This window comes from Thalassophryne amazonica, chromosome 18 (assembly GCF_902500255.1).
Source record: "Thalassophryne amazonica chromosome 18, fThaAma1.1, whole genome shotgun sequence".
Classification (NCBI taxonomy): Eukaryota; Metazoa; Chordata; class Actinopteri; order Batrachoidiformes; family Batrachoididae; genus Thalassophryne; species Thalassophryne amazonica.
Genome location: NC_047120.1, coordinates 55,624,513 through 55,640,866, shown reverse-complemented (window position 1 = coordinate 55,640,866; position 16,354 = coordinate 55,624,513). Strand labels below are relative to the sequence as shown.

The following is a 16,354-nucleotide window of genomic DNA, read 5'->3' as shown; positions in this document are numbered from 1 at the left end:
TGTGTTCATTCGTTCATTTAACATTTATTTGTTGAATACCTGCGAGTTGACATCACGTTGCATGTTGTAATCCCACACATTCACTGCACCATTTGCTGCCGTCAACAAAAACTGGCCGTCATCACTCATAGCCAGGGAGGAACACTGATGTTTGTGCACATTTGACACCTGAAATCCAGTCAAAAACAAAAATCATCTCACATATGTCCAATAAATAAATAAATAGAAATCTGTACATATTTTGTTGCTCATGTTTTTAGTAAAGGCTGAATCAATGCCATTTACAATGGACAATGAGTTCTACCTAAATATAACATTATTTCACAATTTTGTTTTTAACCATCTTACAAGACCTCTCTAAAACACCGGGTAGCCAGAATACCAGGTTTTTCTACACACAAGGACATGCTGAAGCATGAATGGGCAAGGCACAAAATTAGTTATCAGAATACGGCATGATTTTATCAGCAGACATTGTCAGCTAATGTGTTCAAGCTCAGCAGTGTTACCTTGTGGAACAGACGGCCTGTCTTGGAGCTAATCCACAGGATCTTGTCAGCAGAAGTAGCAACCAGCAGGTGATCAGAAAAGGCCGGAGAGAAGCAAACCTTCACAACAGTATCCAGCTGGGTGCTCTTGACATCTAAGATACTTATATCTACATGAAGCAACTAGACAGAGATTACACAAGAGAGATGAGAACATTAAATAATAAATGCAACCTATAATGCTTGCTTCTGTAATAATTTAGTAATTAGTATTGTTTTGTCTTCTCTAGCTGTAACATTCCTTTTCAAAACTTACAAAATAAAATATAATCAAATGAATATTGCTGCTACACTACAAGCTCTTAACCTCAAGTAATTTTTTTTTATCTTAATTTTGCTGAGGATCAAGACAAATTTCACAGTGCTGTAAAGTCTGCGTAGTGGTTACCTCATCCAGAGAACGTGCATCTGCGATGGTTACAATGAATGCTGAGATCCCGACAAACGCCAGACAACGGCTGTCACTGCTCACGGTGAGAGTGTCCGGAGCGTGTTCAGTACCTTGAGCCACCATATTGTCTAGAGTGAAATAAAAACTGAAGCTGAACCTGCTTATTTAAACAAAACTATCTATATATGCATTTCTTCAGTGTCAATTTCATAGACTCAATATAAAGGACTAGCTAGCTGAGTTCTGCATTTGTATGTGAATATTAAAGTTTTATACATCAATTACTTGATTTAACCGCATTTTTCAGACTACAAGTCACATTTTCTTTACTTGTTCAGTTGGTCCTGCGACTTATTTTAAATGGGCGTACATACTAAAATTACTGAACACAAGATTGCACAATCTACATGTGTGACAAGCTGCAAGTGATTCTTTACTTTAAAGAGGTATTGGGATTCACACTCCGGAGCAGAAGGTGGCAGTAATGCACCATTTATGCACCTATTTAGTTATATTTTAGCCACCATAAAACAAGAAGATATGATTAAGGGAATGCTGGATCTTACAAAATGAGTGAAATTAATGAAACATGTTCACAAACTGAAAGACTATGCACTTGAATAAAGACAGGGAATAACCTTCATATGCTCTTGAATAAATAAAGGGAACAACCTAACTGGCACTTGGCTAACCTAACTAGTTGGCACTTGTTTGGACTTTGTGGGACAGCCAGAACAGCAATAGGGAGGACAGCTATACTAATATAAAACTATATTCTAAAACTTTTAATTACATCTATATACATAAAAGGGCTAATTCTGAATCCTCATGACATGGGGAACAAACTGGTACCATTTTGTAAAAAGTTGAACGTAACCAATAATTTTTTGCTTTAATCTATTCTCTTTATCTATTTATCTTTTATGGAATTACTGGGCAACCGGGTCAAGTTGCCCTGGCTGCCCTGGTTGCTGGTCCCTGACAAATGTGTTTGTCTTTTAACCAAGTATTTCCACTTAGTTTGGGGAGTCCACCTCTTATAGTTCTGCTGGACAAACTTTAGCCCATTAAATATTACATTTGTAAGACATCAACATTACAAAAACAAATGTTGGGTAATTGTTTTGATTAAAATGATTGGCATTTGGTCTATGTCTAACACAGGTTAACCCAAGCAGCACCGGGTACCCCAGCTAGTTTAGCAAGATAAACATGCACACATTTTATCTGTTCAGTGGTGACAAAAAGCAGTTTACTCTGAGTTGTTTGTGCCTCTTACAATAAGATGAATTAGACTGGTAGCTTCTGCTCACTAACATGGTGTTGCATGATAAAGAAATGATTCATTTTGCTTTTTGTTGCATGAAGCAGACGCACCACATTTCAAACATAATGTGGCTTATACACTGGTGAAAATTATATTTGTTTCTTCTCTTCACGGCGCATTTTTGGACAGATGCAATAAATACTCCTGTGCAATTTGTAGTCCAGAAAATGCATAGTTTATCTAACCAATTCCTTAAAAGGACACAGAATACATCCAGTATGAGGTCAGGTTCACATTTCTTGGCAGTACAATTATATAAAGTACTTAAAACAATCAGAAGTCCACTATGCATCAATTAATACAACTGTATTTGTACGTACACACTGTTCTTATTAAAGAATAGCCCTCTTCAGAAGAGTTGTACATGGCTAAAGAGCCGTGAGCATCAGCACTGTACATAAACTCCCCGTGTGGAGAGAAGGTGAGACCCACAACTTCACTTCTGTGCTGCCTGTAAAATATACACGTCAAAGTCGTTATTGCTTTCACATGAATTTCAAACCACAATTACAGCTTTTCTTTCATTAAAAAATCTTTACCACATTCCACCAAAAAGCAACATTGGATTTTGTCATTGAAAAATAAAAGATTTTCTAGTTTTTAAAGAAAGAGAGGAAGGACAAACAGTTATTATTACTTCTGCCAGGATGGTGCTATATACTATACTTTTTTGTCCACCTTTGTCAGTTGGTATTCAGGTGTTCACGGAATAGCACCTCCCTACTTAAACCCTATGTACTGGCCCGGGCTCTGCGTTCGCAGGGTGCAGGACTACATTGTGTCCCTAGGGTGAATAAAAAGTCGGCGGGTCACTGAGCTTTCTCTTATCATGCCCCTGTTTTGTGGAATGATCTCCCTGTGTCAATAAAACAGTCAGATTCTGTAGAGACTTTCTAGTCCAGACTTAAAACGCACTTATTTTCCCTTTTGTATGTCTAGCATACTGGCATAGTATGTTGCTATGCTTTTTACTCTTTTAAATTCATTTTATTACAAAACGGAGCGTGCCGCAGCCTCAAGTTCATCTAAATTTTGGGTCTTTTAGTGAAGCTTAGGGCTAGTGGCCAGCGATCACTAGTATTTTTTCTGTTCTTCTTGTTGCTTAATGCTGACAAATTATACTGCATTTGTTGTCTTTCTGATACCTGATTCTGTTTTTTATCTCTTTCTCTCAACATTTCCTGTATATTCATTTTGTGAATTGTTTTGTCAATTGTGTTGGTAGCATGGCCCAAGCAGAGGGTCACCCCTTTGAGTCTGGTCTGCTTGAGGTTTCTTCCTTAGGGGGAGTTTTTCCTTACCACTGTGGCCTGCGTGCTTGCTCTGGGGGTTGGTAAGGTTAGACTTTACTTGTCTGAAGCACCTTGAGGCAACTTTGTTGAGATTTGGCGTGAGATAAATAAAATGAAATAAATAAAATTGCTAGGATTATTAAAAATTATACATTTTTACAAAATCTGTAAAAAAAAAAAAAAAAAGTTTTGTTTTGCCTGAAATGAGCTCATTTTCCAGTAACTGGATACATCCTGAAATATGATACTGATACTATAGTAGTAACTGTGACAGCAGGGGTGGTGGCCAAGTGGTTAATGCGCTTGGTTTCAGTTCAGAAGGCTCCGGGTTCAAATCCCACCCCTGCCACATTTCTCCATGTAATGTGGAGTTGCGTCAGGAAGGGCATCCGGCGTAAAACCTGTGCCAATTCAACATGCAGATCCACCTTGGATTTGTTGTGGCGACCCTGAGTGCAAAAACAAGGGAGCAGCCGAAGGGACTTACTACTAGTAGTAACTGCGACCTTGCAAAATCTTTAAATAATAATTAAAACCCAACATAATCTTGTTTAAACATACTTGTGTTCAACCAGTATTTTGCCAGTGCGAGTGTCAAATACTCTGATGCTGCCGGAGCTGAAACCACAAGAGAAGACTTGCTCGCTTGGATGAAAAACCACTGAGCAGGGCTTGTCCTCCGACACAAAGTCATACAGCTGAGCCAAAAAGACAACAGCACAGAACTTCAGTTAATACTGTATACTGTAATACACTCAGTAAACAGATTCCAGAGTTTGGAGACAACATAACATTTTTTTTCCATTAGTGTAGAGCTTCAAAATTGTAATCACCAATTGTAAACACATACCACAAAATTATCCTTAATGCAACATACAAATAATAAAGCTTAGAAAAAGAACAGGGAACTATATAGCCACTTAGATGGCAAATATTTAGGTTTTTTTTTAATATATGGTCCAAGCCAAGATAAAAAAGAGCTGCAAAGACACATAATGCAAATATTTAATAGTAAAGTGTACAAAGAGTAGGACACAGCTATAATGAAGAGGTAGGAAGAGTTGGTTCGAATGTCACTACGGTGCTGACTTACCTCATACATGGAATCCATATCCCAAAGACGAATCGTGCCATCACGGGATGCTGTGGCGAGATGCCGCCGAATGCCATCCACGCTAAAGCTGAGCACGCTGTCTGTATGTGACATCATCAGTATGTTGTAACTACCGCTGCATACGTCCAGGTAACCCAGGTTACCAGTGGAAGTGGCAAACAGGACATGCTGGCTGTTTGGGGAAAGTGAAACGACCGTCACTGATCCCTCGTGCTCTGGAAAACAATGTCATGTGAGTAATTGAGCAATTCTTCAAATAGCTTTGTGGGACAAAATACACAAAAAAACCAAACACACATATGTATCTTATCAAGTATTTAATGGCCACACAGACCATGTCCGTCTACACCGTTGCCTACTCTTTTGTTTCTTTTGCTGTAGAAACATGATTACAACTTTGAATGTTGCTATGCTTGATGTTGTCAGACACTTTTAAGATGGTCTGCAGCGTCATCTAATGGATGTTTTCATAACATGTCTGCATGGAGGTTTGTGGGCAGGAACGGTTACACCATTTGAAAAACATGGTCAAAATTAAGTACTTAAACGGAGAATACGTAACTGAGCCTCAAGTCTAAAACAAGCCATTTCAAGCTGGAATTTTGTTCATAGCAGAGCTTCTAAATAAACAAACAGACGTGTGTGAATGTGAGGCTGTTTAAATTGAATTCCCAATGTATTTAAAAGATAAAGGAATATAAAAACTTCCTACTTGTGGACAAAATAGATTGTAAATATTATTCTGTTGCTGTAGTTATAAGCCACAGTGTAACACCAGTATAACTGTGCTCACCAGCCTCCAACAAGACAGAGGAAAAATCAGGGGACCAGAGCTGCAGGATGCCATCTTCAGAGCCGGTTACACAGCAAGCTGAGGAGACACTGATGGTGTTGATGCCAATGTCTCGACCTGGATCACAAATACACACAAACACTGTTGCCTTGTCAAGTTCTTTACAAATTCTACTCCTTAAATCCACGGATTTCAGATGCACCTGTTGTTCGGTGGACATGTGGCTGCTGTGCAAACAAAAGCCTTCTGATATTTTTTAGAACCGCTCTGCCGTAGTCTATCTCTAACATACATCCACTCCGGCTACTGACATAACTGTAAGAAAAAGATGCAGACAGGCAATAGAAATAATTCTAATATGCATTTAAAATCCTGGGGTGTACAAAGTTTTCAGATTTCAAAGTCATGTTAGAACTCCTAATCACAATGAGAATAAGTCCATTCCAAATAAAAGCTGCCTGACTGGTTATAAGCTGATTTTCTCACAGTGTGCGATCATCAACGTTCTGGTTGGAAGAATTTCCCTCCTTAAATGCCACATCAGTAAAGTCCAGTGAGCCGTGCGCCCCCAAATCGACCGGAGTGGACTGTATCACCCCACTGTGTATTTGCCATAAACGAACATTTCCGTGACCACATGACGCCATCCTGAAACCAGATCCACACACACACACACACACACACACACACACACACACACACACACACACACACACACACACACACACACACACACACACACACACACACACACACACACACACACACACACACACACACACACACACGTAATATACACTCGTCTGCTTCACTGCATCCAAAAAGCTGGTGATGTTAAAGATGAGTCAGTGCATGTGATGCTTTCTTTAAAGTTTCTCAGTCCACTGAGCACAAATATTTTAGCATTTCACACATCTGTCATAAATATACAGTCAAAGATCCCTTAAGCCACAACTCCTATGTTTTTTCTAATGTGCAAAGACCAAAAAGAAGGATGCTTTTTAAAAATGGATATATTTTTGAGGCATTTTTCAATCTTTACTATAGACCCAAGGCCCCTAAAATAGAGGTGCACCGATCAGGATTTTTTAGGCCGATCACCGATCACTGAAATTTTGATCTGCCGATACCGATCAAGGCCGATACCAATCAAGTACATATTTGGATCATGCCCAAAATAAGAATATAGGTTTAATGTATAGGACTATTTTTGCATTAAAACTTAATGATGAAAACAAAAAACATGCATTCAAATAAAGACACTAGAATAAACTGCCACATTTTGTTTTATTACACTGACTTTGTTCTACCAGCAAGCTTTTTTTCCCCATGTTTCATGTTGCTCAGGTTACAGCCTACAGAACGTTGAGAATGTAAAATACAGCCCTCATTCTATGGGGTTAAAATTGTCTCATTAATATTTGTAAATGCACACAGGGTGATCTACAAATAATCATTGATTTGCAAATGTGTTCAGATATCCACAAATGCAAATTTCATATTTGTAACTTGTAAATTGGTCTTTGCAAATAAGGTTGTATTTGCAAATATAAAACTTAATTTGTAAAAAAAAAAAATTACATTTGTAAAACTGGAAATTGTATTTGTGAACTGAGTTTCAGCATTTGTGGATCACCAATTACATGCATTCATCGCTTTCCTCTGTGACATAATTTTGAGACATTCTTTTCGCGAAATATCAACAAACAAATGCCTACTGATTCACAAATACACACTCACGCACACTGGATATCCACTACATGGCAGTGTGGTTCCATTCATTACACAGCAGTCTATTTAGATCTCTCAGAGCCATTTGACTCATTTTGACTTCTGATACGAGCTGGACGGACATGGACTACATTAGATGATGGCGACTGCTCTCCTTGTCCGTCCAGCTCATATCAGAAGTCAAAATGAGTTTACGTCACAGAGGAAAGCGTGTCATGACAGGACCAAGCGCTCCCTGCGCTACTGCCTGCACTGTTGTGATCGGTCCTTTTGATCGGCGCATTTTGCCGATCACCGATCAAACCGATCAAGGCGTGATGGGCTGATAATGATCGATGCCCGATCGATTGGTGCACCTCTACCCTAAAACACCTACTTTTAAAAGGTTCAAGAGTTAATTTCCTCCTCAACCTGCTGTCTAGTGTCATATATAAATAAATGTCTGCGGAATCTGAGTGCCTTCAACAGTGAGGCACTCAGATTCCGTGGACATTTTGAAGTCAAGACTAAAAATGTATTTTTACTCCCTTTCTTATGAATAGTTTTTATTTTTTTAATCTGTTTTATTCTTTTACTTGTGTCTTTTAATTGTGTATTTGAATCTTTTAATTTACTCACTTATTTTAAATTTGATTTTGAACTGTTTTGTGTGAGGCGCCTTGAGGCAACTTTTGTTGCGATTTGGCGAGTTATAAATTGATTAAATTGTAATTATAATTACACTCAAAAATATAAATGCAACACTTTTGGTTTTGCTCCCATTTTGTATGAGATGAACTCAAAGATCTAAAACTTTTTCCACATACACAATATCACCATTTCCCTCAAATATTGTTCACAAACCAGTCTAAATCTGTGATAGTGAGCACTTCTCCTTTGCTGAGATAATCCATCCCACCTCACAGGTGTGCCATACCAAGATGCTGATTAGACACCATGATTAGTGCACAGGTGTGCCTTAGACTGCCCACAATAAAAGGCCACTCTGAAAGGTGCAGTTTTGTTTCATGGGGGGGGGGATACCAGTCAGTATCTCGTGTGACCACCATTTGCCTCATGCAGTGCAACACATCTCCTTTGCATCATCCGTGAAGAGAACACCTCTCCAACATGCCAAACGCCAGCGAATGTGAACATTTGCCCACTCAAGTCGGTTACGACGACGAACTGGGGTCAGGTCGAGACCCCGATGAGGACGACGAGCATGCAGATGAGCTTCCCTGAGCCGGTTTCTGACAGTTTGTGCAGAAATTCTTTGGTTATGCAAACCGATTATTTCAGCAGCTGTCCGAGTGGCTGATCTCAGATGATCTTGGAGGTGAACATGCTGGATGTGGAGGTCCTGGGCTGGTGTGGTTACACGTGGTCTGCGGTTGTGAGGCTGGTTGGATGTACTGCCAAATTCTCTGAAACGCCTTTGGAGACGGCTTATGGTAGAGACATGAACATTCAATACACGAGCAACAGCTCTGGTTGACATTCCTGCTGTCAGCATGCCAACTGCACGCTCCATCAAATCTTGCAACATCTGTGGCATTGTGCTGTGTGATAAAACTGCACCTTTCAGAGTGGCCTTTTATTGTGGGCAGTCTAAGGCACACCTGTGCACTAATCATGGTGTCTAATCAGCATCTTGGTATGGCACACCTGTGAGGTGGGATGGATTATCTCAGCAAAGGAGAAGTGCTCACTATCACAGATTTAGACTGGTTTGTGAACAATATTTGAGGGAAATGGTGATATTGTGTATGTGGAAAAAGTTTTAGATCTTTGAGTTCATCTCATACAAAATGGGAGCAAAACCAAAAGTGTTGCGTTTATATTTTTGTTGCGTATATATATGACTTGTGTTACAGGAGAACAAACTATATAGCAGAATGTACACTTATTTGGTCCAGTGGTTCAGACTGTGTTATCACCGTTAAGTGGACACAGTTATGCTGCCTGCTCGCACCTTCATAAAATGTACCAAAATGTCTGGGGAAACAGACCACTGGCCAGTTGAAATGGCTCAACAAGGTAGATGAGTCAACATCTTTAGTTATAACAGCACAATAAATGAAACATATATGCAACAAAATGCTCCAAATTGTGACGACAATCTGTTGAGTAAAAGAATAATCAAATAAGCACTGAAAAAAGGAGATACCTTGTATCATCAAAGTAAGTGACCTTCATGGTGTGGATATCCACGTCAGTGTTCACTTTGCCTAAAATGGTCAATTTTCCACCTTTAAGGACTTTCAGGGTGTTCCACACAGTCACCATCTGCAAAAATGTTGAATCAACACATCACTTGAAAACGATCAGCTTTCCCGCTGTGCCTCAGCAACAGAATTCTCCTTCACTTAGATCTAATCATTCCAAGACTTTCAACAGTGTGTGAATGCACCTAATGCACAAACTGCAAAATAGGTTTTTGAAACCCATTTGAGGTACATTTCCAACTGTGGTACTTGCGTTTTTGCCTTGGCTGTCTTTGCCGACTCCGCAGAGAACGTCACCACTATATGAGAAGCTTTGACAACCAAACAGAAAAAGAAAAGGAGTGAGAGTGAGCCGCAATCCAGGTTTATTGTATAAAATTGTTTTCATGGGGGATTCTAGTTACCTTAGAGTCGTTAATGACTGAGCATTAATCCTCCAGATGGCCAGACACTTTCCTTGGTGATAATCCCACACTCGAAGTAAACTGTGGGTGCCAGATTGTGCTGAGGCAAGAACCGTTGTGTTTCCATTGAATGTTAGAGCAGACACCTACACAGAAAACACATATGAACACATGCTGTGGTTTAATAGTTTTATTGCTGAAATCAATACAGTAAACAGACTGCAACTGCATTTGAAGGCTGAGAACTTTCACCTTATCACTGTGGCCCATGAAAAATCTCTGTTGCTTAGAGACAATCTTCATCGAGACGATAACTGCATGACACGGATACACCACTTCATCACCCGATCTGGTCCACAGAGCCTACAGTACAATAAAGTACATCTATTAAGACCTCAAGCGCCCTTTGGGTTAGTACATTGTGCTTCAACTGCTTTTACATTCACTGAGCGTGTGGATGATCATACGTATTTGGCGGTGCCTCCTCCAAAACCGATGATTCTTTTGAGCTTGAGAATGTTATATGGAAGCAGCTTTAAACAGAAAAGAAAAAAGTAAATATGAACACTCTGTGGTCAGCTCCTAAGTTGTAAGTCACAAAGTTGTGCTTCAGGCTTTTCGTTTCTCACCTGCTGTTCGGTGTCATTGACTGATGGCAAGTGGCACGAAACAGCAGAGAAATCAAACTGAGAAAACAGCAAGAGCAACGGTGTTTAAAAGGTTGAGTTGAACACACACACACACACACACACCCCTCTGAACATGCTGCACAAAAGGTGGTGCATAATTAGTTGATCTTTGCCTTTATTCCATAATCACTGAATCTGATTCAGTAAATATCTGGATTTCACCTTGCCATCATCACTTTCTTCATGGCTGCCATCCTCAGGATGCCCGTACACATGAGCACCTCCACCACTGGCATCATAGTCCAGCCTGGATGTCAGGGAATGCAAAGTGGAGCAAGGTGACTCCTGCTGATCATGGTCATCATGGTTGAAAAGCTGGTCCTCTTCCTGGCTGGTGGGAACTGGATCCAGCTCGGGCATGTTGGTCACCTGTGGTGTCTGATCATCTGGGACCTATGGTGACAAATGGAGAAAACTGAGATAAACGCTGCAGCCTCCACACAATTCAAGATGAATGAATTCACAGGGGCCTGATCAGTCTTACTGATACCGGGGTAGTGATCTGCTGGATGAAGGACACAGAATCTTGAGTTGGTTTGCTGATGTTGTCAGAGTGAGACGACTCTCTGATGGGGCTTTTCTGATTGGCTACACAAGCTGTGCAGGAAAAGGAAAAGAATAAAAATCTTCCACTCTAGTGGACGTCAGAAGCTACGTGATATGTCACAACTTACTAGACTCATGCGCTTTATTGTCTTTTTGAATGGAGTCAAAGGATAACTTTGTTCCTTCAGCGGGAAACCTGTTCCGTTAGCACATGATGACACACAATACTTACACATCTGTAAACTGGAGGTGTTACTTTAAATAATGAGTATGTAGAGAAAATTAAGATTATTAATTATACTTGCAAAAATCCAACCTAAGAGTGGGATGGGTGTGTTTGGAGGAATGATGGATAATACTGCTAGTCTGCTATATGCCCAAATGTAGCATGAATGACACCCCCCCCAAAATATAAATACTTCAGGATGTCAATTCCTTTACTGTCAATATATAATTGTGATGCAACAATTCACAATGGGCTAAAGAGTTACTCAATTTAGAAGGGAAGAAAGGGCACACTATAAAAGCAATAGATGCAGAAATGCAAAATATGTCTGTTTGCAGGTGTGGCAGCCTCACCTGATGTAATCATAGTGGTCGTGCCAGCAGCTCCCCTTCGGCACGGGGAATGACATCTCTCTGGGCATGGGACTTGTACCCTGAGAACACGCCAGACCCTTCAGCTTGGCTTCACTGAAGGACAATCCTATTGAAAGCAGGGATTAAATGAAATAAAAATAACTTTTGAAAGATTCACTAGCATACAAACGAAAAGGCTCACTTTACTGTGAACACAAAACAAACCCTTTTGTCTCTTTTAATGCCAGTCACTGCTAGAGCAAACCTCACCAGGCTCGAACAGAAGGTCGCTTATGAACATGTTTTTCACTGTCATGTTGGCACAAAGCTTGACGCTCTTCAGATGGCGGTAGTGGCGGGTGAGGTAGGTTGATAGTGTGTACTGCAGATCCAGCATCAAGCAAGTCCATAATACCAGAGAGGGCGCTGGACCCACTAATCCTGAGCCACAAAAACAAACATCATCAGTAAAAGTTTCTGTGGTGGCTCTCAGTTTTCCAGGTGGTTTCCATAGTAGAGAAGATGTTGGGAAAAAAAAAACCTTATGCCAAGCTGGACAATACCATGATGAGAGTATGCCTTGCTAATCCCAATATTGGAAAAACCAGACAATCTGGATAATGTTTCTGTGTAGGCTCTCAGTTGTCCAGGTGGTTTCCATATTATAGAAGCTTGAATCTTCGACTGGACTGGGTTGCTTGACGCGAGGACGTTTCGCTTCAAATCGCAGAAGCTTCCTCAGCTAAAATTCTTGCTCTGGTGGTCTGACTTCTGTCTTGACTCTTGTAGAGAAGAATAATCAAGAAGTCACAAAAGCTGGAGTTTTAAACCTAACCAGACCCCTCCTACCGAGAGGCAGACTGCTATAGGCTAGTGACTAAACAATAGCTCTAATTAGCACCTATTGTGCTCTAGTTAGCACCCTCCTAATGACAGGGCAGCTGTCCCTCTCCTGATGGCTCCCTTGACGACTCTGCTGATGACGTGAATGACTCATTACCATAAATAAAAGACTGAAACTGCTTTGACCTGAGTACCCCATTGTAAACAGGGGATAAAGCGTGTCTCAGACCCCCTCCCCGGTTAAGGCTGGGTTTCAAACATTTCACAAAGAATGCCTCCTTGACCCCTCAATCAAACCATTTCTTCTTTCTGGCTAATATTTTAATTTCCTTGTCCTCAAACGTGTGGTTAGTGTCTTTAAGGTGGAGATGAACTGCAGACTGAGGTCCACTGGCGCCCTCTCTGCGGTGCTGGTATAGCCTTTCGTGTAAAGGTTGCTTAGTCTCACCTATGTAGTGTTCGTTACAGTTTTCCTGACATCTGATAGAATACACTACATTGCTCTGTTTGTAACTAGGGATCCTGTCCTTAGGGTGAACTAATTTCTGTCTCAAGGTGTTAACCGGTTTAAAGTAAATTGGGATTTTGTGCTGTCTGAAGATCCTCTGTAGTTTTTCCCCTACTCCTGCTAAATAAGGGAGAGACACTCCTCTTCTTCTTGTCTCCGTCTCCTGTCAATCTGGTCTCTTTGTTCTCTGGGACTTCTGCACTTTGTCCAGGGACCATCGTGGGTACCCACATACTGTGAGGGCTTTCCGGACAAGTAGTTGTTCTTTAGCCCTTCCCTCTGCAGTTGTGGGCACCTGTAGGGCTCTGTGTTGAAGCGTCCTGATCACCCCGAGTTTGTGTTCAAGGGGGTGGTTTGAGCCAAAGAGCAGATATTGGTCAGTGTGAGTTGGTTTTTCTGTAAACCCCTGTCTGGAGCTGCCTGTTCTCTCCAATCATAACATCACAGTCCAAGAAGGCTAAATGGTTGTTTCTGGCATCCTCACGTGTGAACTTGATACTGGCGACCACCGAGTTGATGTGTTCTGTAAAGATCTCAACCACAAGGAACCACACGTTTGAGGACAAGGAAGTTAAAATATTAGCCAGAGAGAAGAAATGGTTTGAGAGAGGGGTCAAGGAGGCATTCTTTGTGAAATGTTTGAAACCCAGCCTTAACCGGGGAGGGGGTCTGAGACACGCTTTATCCCCTGTTTACAATGGGGTACTCAGGTCAAAGCAGTTTCAGTCTTTTGTTCATGGTAATGAGTCAGTCACGTCATCAGCAGAGTCGTCAAGGGAGCCATCAGGAGAGGGACAGCTGCCCTGTCATTAGGAGGGTGCTAACTAGAGCACAATAGGTGCTAATTAGAGCTATTGTTTAGTCACTAGCCTATAGCAGTCTGCCTCTTGGTAGGAGGGGTCTGGTTAGGTTTAAAACTCCAGCTTTTGTGACTTCTTGATTATTCTTCTCTACAAGAGTCAAGACAGAAGTCAGACCACCAGAGCAAGAATTTTAGCTGAGGAAGCTTCTGCGATTTGAAGCGAAACGTCCTTGCGTCAAGCAACCCAGTCCAGTCGAAGATTCAAGCTTCTCTACTATCATCAGTAAAAAGCAAGACTTGTTCAATTCTGATGTTCATTAACTAATTAAGAACAACTGGATATAAGAACTATTTCGCCTAGATGAGTATATGTGTTACCATGTCTGGCTGACTTGGCAGTGCATTCATGAACGGTATCCTTTGCAGCTGTACACAGGAACGGAAACTGAAGCCATGTAGCCGTGCATTTGAACTCTTTGAACATGTTGGAAAAGGAGATGCGGATCGCTTGGCTCTCCTATAATAACAGCATAGGCACAGCCATCTATTTAATCTGTCAATATATACATGTGACACTAGTAAGATTAGTTCCACTACCTCTGCAGCAACATCCATGTGCACTACAAAGTATTTGGCAGGGGTCGGCCGAAAGAGAAGGTAGAAATAACGACCCGTCAGCCCCAGAGAGTGGTTGCCGTTTTGGGGCATCAAGATGTAACTGTTTGCAGGAACAGGACCCCGGATACGGAACACTGAGCACTTCAGTTTCTTGTCCTGGAGGGTTTGGTGGAGAGGAAAAACTCACAGATGAAGGCTTGATATGGAGCAAAAATTTATCGTGCGGAAACTCTTACAGACTTGAAAATAGAATGGTCAATGACTGATATTTAGGCAAACATACGGCTGTTTAAAGAGCTAATGAACATATAACTGTAGTCAACAGAAAAGTTTCTGTGTAGGCTCTCAGTTGTCCAGGTGGTTTCCATAGTAGAGAAGCTTGAATCTTCGACTGGACTGGGTTGCTTGACGCGAGGACGTTTCGCTTCAAATCACAGAAGCTTCCTCAGCTAAAATTCTTGCTCTGGAAGTCTGACTTCTGTCTGACTCTTGTAGAGAAGAATTCATTCTTCTCTACAAATTCTAAAATTCTTGCTCTGGTGGTCCTCCTCTGGTGGTCGTCCTCGTGTCAAGCAACCCAGTCCAGTCGAAGATTCAAGCTTCTCTACTATCAACAGAAAAGTGTTATGCTGATTTCAAAGTGAACAACCAGGTCCATACGTATTTGGACAGCAACAAAATTTTTGCAGAGGAAAAATTACAAAAATAGTGTCACTGTTCAACTAGTTACAGAGCTGACTGCATTTGGATGAGTACCACTTGAGTAAATACCAAAATGTGCAGTTATAAAGTTACCATGTAGACAGACACATCTCCTTGTTTTTTAGACCTTTTCCAGTCTTCAACTCTGACATGTTTGAATATGTTGACGTAAGGATGCTGCCAATCTGCAAAGTAAAAAAAACAGAGTTCAAGTACTCCATTTAGCTTTGTAACACCTGGGTAATGTTGTGCCCACGTCTTGTACTTTAAAATGAATCTTTACTGTACCTTTGGAGGCCATTGGTGATGAATTTCAGAAAGGAAAAATCCACCTCTTGATGGAACTCCGCAGTTACACAGAAAACTGCTAGCTTGCTAACTCAGACAACTCTGTCGTCTGAAAGCTCGCCACCCGTTTTTCATTTACTAAAAAGTGAAACATTTTGGTTTCACGTCATTATGAGACTTAAATATCTTTTCATTTCACTCAGAAACAAAATAAACAAAAGGTTTGCCTCGACAGTTCTTCCCGCTCCACACTCCGCCAAAATGTTGCCATATTTTTGTCAAAAACAAGCGAACAAGCTTGCAAAAAATCCCACCTTAAAATAATAATAAATTACATGAACGACCTCCTAAAATTGTAACCTTTAACAGATTGTAATTTACATTATTGTACACATAACCATATACAGCACCTCCAAGAATTGAATGTTGCAACTCTGAGATTTTTTTTTTTAAATCTCGATTTTTAGTTTCCGTAATAACAAGGCCACTTTCATAGAAACCTATGACATACATTTATACATATTTACTTCTTGTTTAGTTTTGAGGAAAATATTTAGCAAAACTAGCCATGTTGTGCAGAATAACCATAACCTTTTTAGATTATAGGAGGACAGGACAGCCATGCACATTTTTTTTTAACTTATCCCAGATGAGTAACAAAATTTATCATATTTTCATCAAATGTGATACATTTTGTCCAACTTGAAATAGGCAGATGAAAGCGTAACTGATGCCCAATTTCGCTTGTAATGTTAAAATCTGGCAACATCACCCCAGCCTCAACCTGTCAACACTCCTGACGGTGACCGCGGTGTATTCGCTGGTGCTGCTGGGTAATGAAGTTTATAGAACAAAAAGAAAGAAAGAAAGAAAAAGGACAAACTGCAGCGACAGGAAATACATTTCAAACACTGCTGCCTTTAAATCATGATAGAAAACAAAAATGCACAACAGAAGTGGTCAAAGACTTGC

The 16,354-nt window shown here is 40.6% G+C and overlaps 1 protein-coding gene across 1 annotated transcript in view; it reads right to left on the bottom strand.

Moving 5' to 3' along the window:
• The window catches only part of wdr90 (WD repeat domain 90), a 31,411-nt gene extending 15,773 nt beyond the window's left edge, over nt 1-15,638 (bottom strand). The window contains exons 1-24 of the mRNA XM_034193245.1: nt 15,383-15,638; nt 15,188-15,279; nt 14,372-14,548; nt 14,153-14,291; nt 11,892-12,062; nt 11,622-11,748; nt 11,171-11,238; nt 10,981-11,093; nt 10,659-10,889; nt 10,437-10,493; nt 10,275-10,340; nt 10,060-10,170; nt 9,808-9,953; nt 9,657-9,714; nt 9,346-9,464; nt 5,952-6,113; nt 5,668-5,780; nt 5,466-5,582; nt 4,652-4,887; nt 4,120-4,256; nt 2,587-2,717; nt 937-1,067; nt 510-671; nt 40-168 (exon numbers count right to left, since the gene is read on the bottom strand). Of these exons, the coding sequence (XP_034049136.1) occupies nt 40-168; nt 510-671; nt 937-1,067; nt 2,587-2,717; nt 4,120-4,256; nt 4,652-4,887; nt 5,466-5,582; nt 5,668-5,780; nt 5,952-6,113; nt 9,346-9,464; nt 9,657-9,714; nt 9,808-9,953; nt 10,060-10,170; nt 10,275-10,340; nt 10,437-10,493; nt 10,659-10,889; nt 10,981-11,093; nt 11,171-11,238; nt 11,622-11,748; nt 11,892-12,062; nt 14,153-14,291; nt 14,372-14,548; nt 15,188-15,279; nt 15,383-15,395 (3,006 nt within the window). The 5' untranslated portion in view covers nt 15,396-15,638. The remainder of the gene's footprint in view (nt 1-39; nt 169-509; nt 672-936; nt 1,068-2,586; nt 2,718-4,119; nt 4,257-4,651; nt 4,888-5,465; nt 5,583-5,667; nt 5,781-5,951; nt 6,114-9,345; nt 9,465-9,656; nt 9,715-9,807; nt 9,954-10,059; nt 10,171-10,274; nt 10,341-10,436; nt 10,494-10,658; nt 10,890-10,980; nt 11,094-11,170; nt 11,239-11,621; nt 11,749-11,891; nt 12,063-14,152; nt 14,292-14,371; nt 14,549-15,187; nt 15,280-15,382) is intronic.
• Between the last annotated feature and the right edge of the window lie 716 nt (nt 15,639-16,354).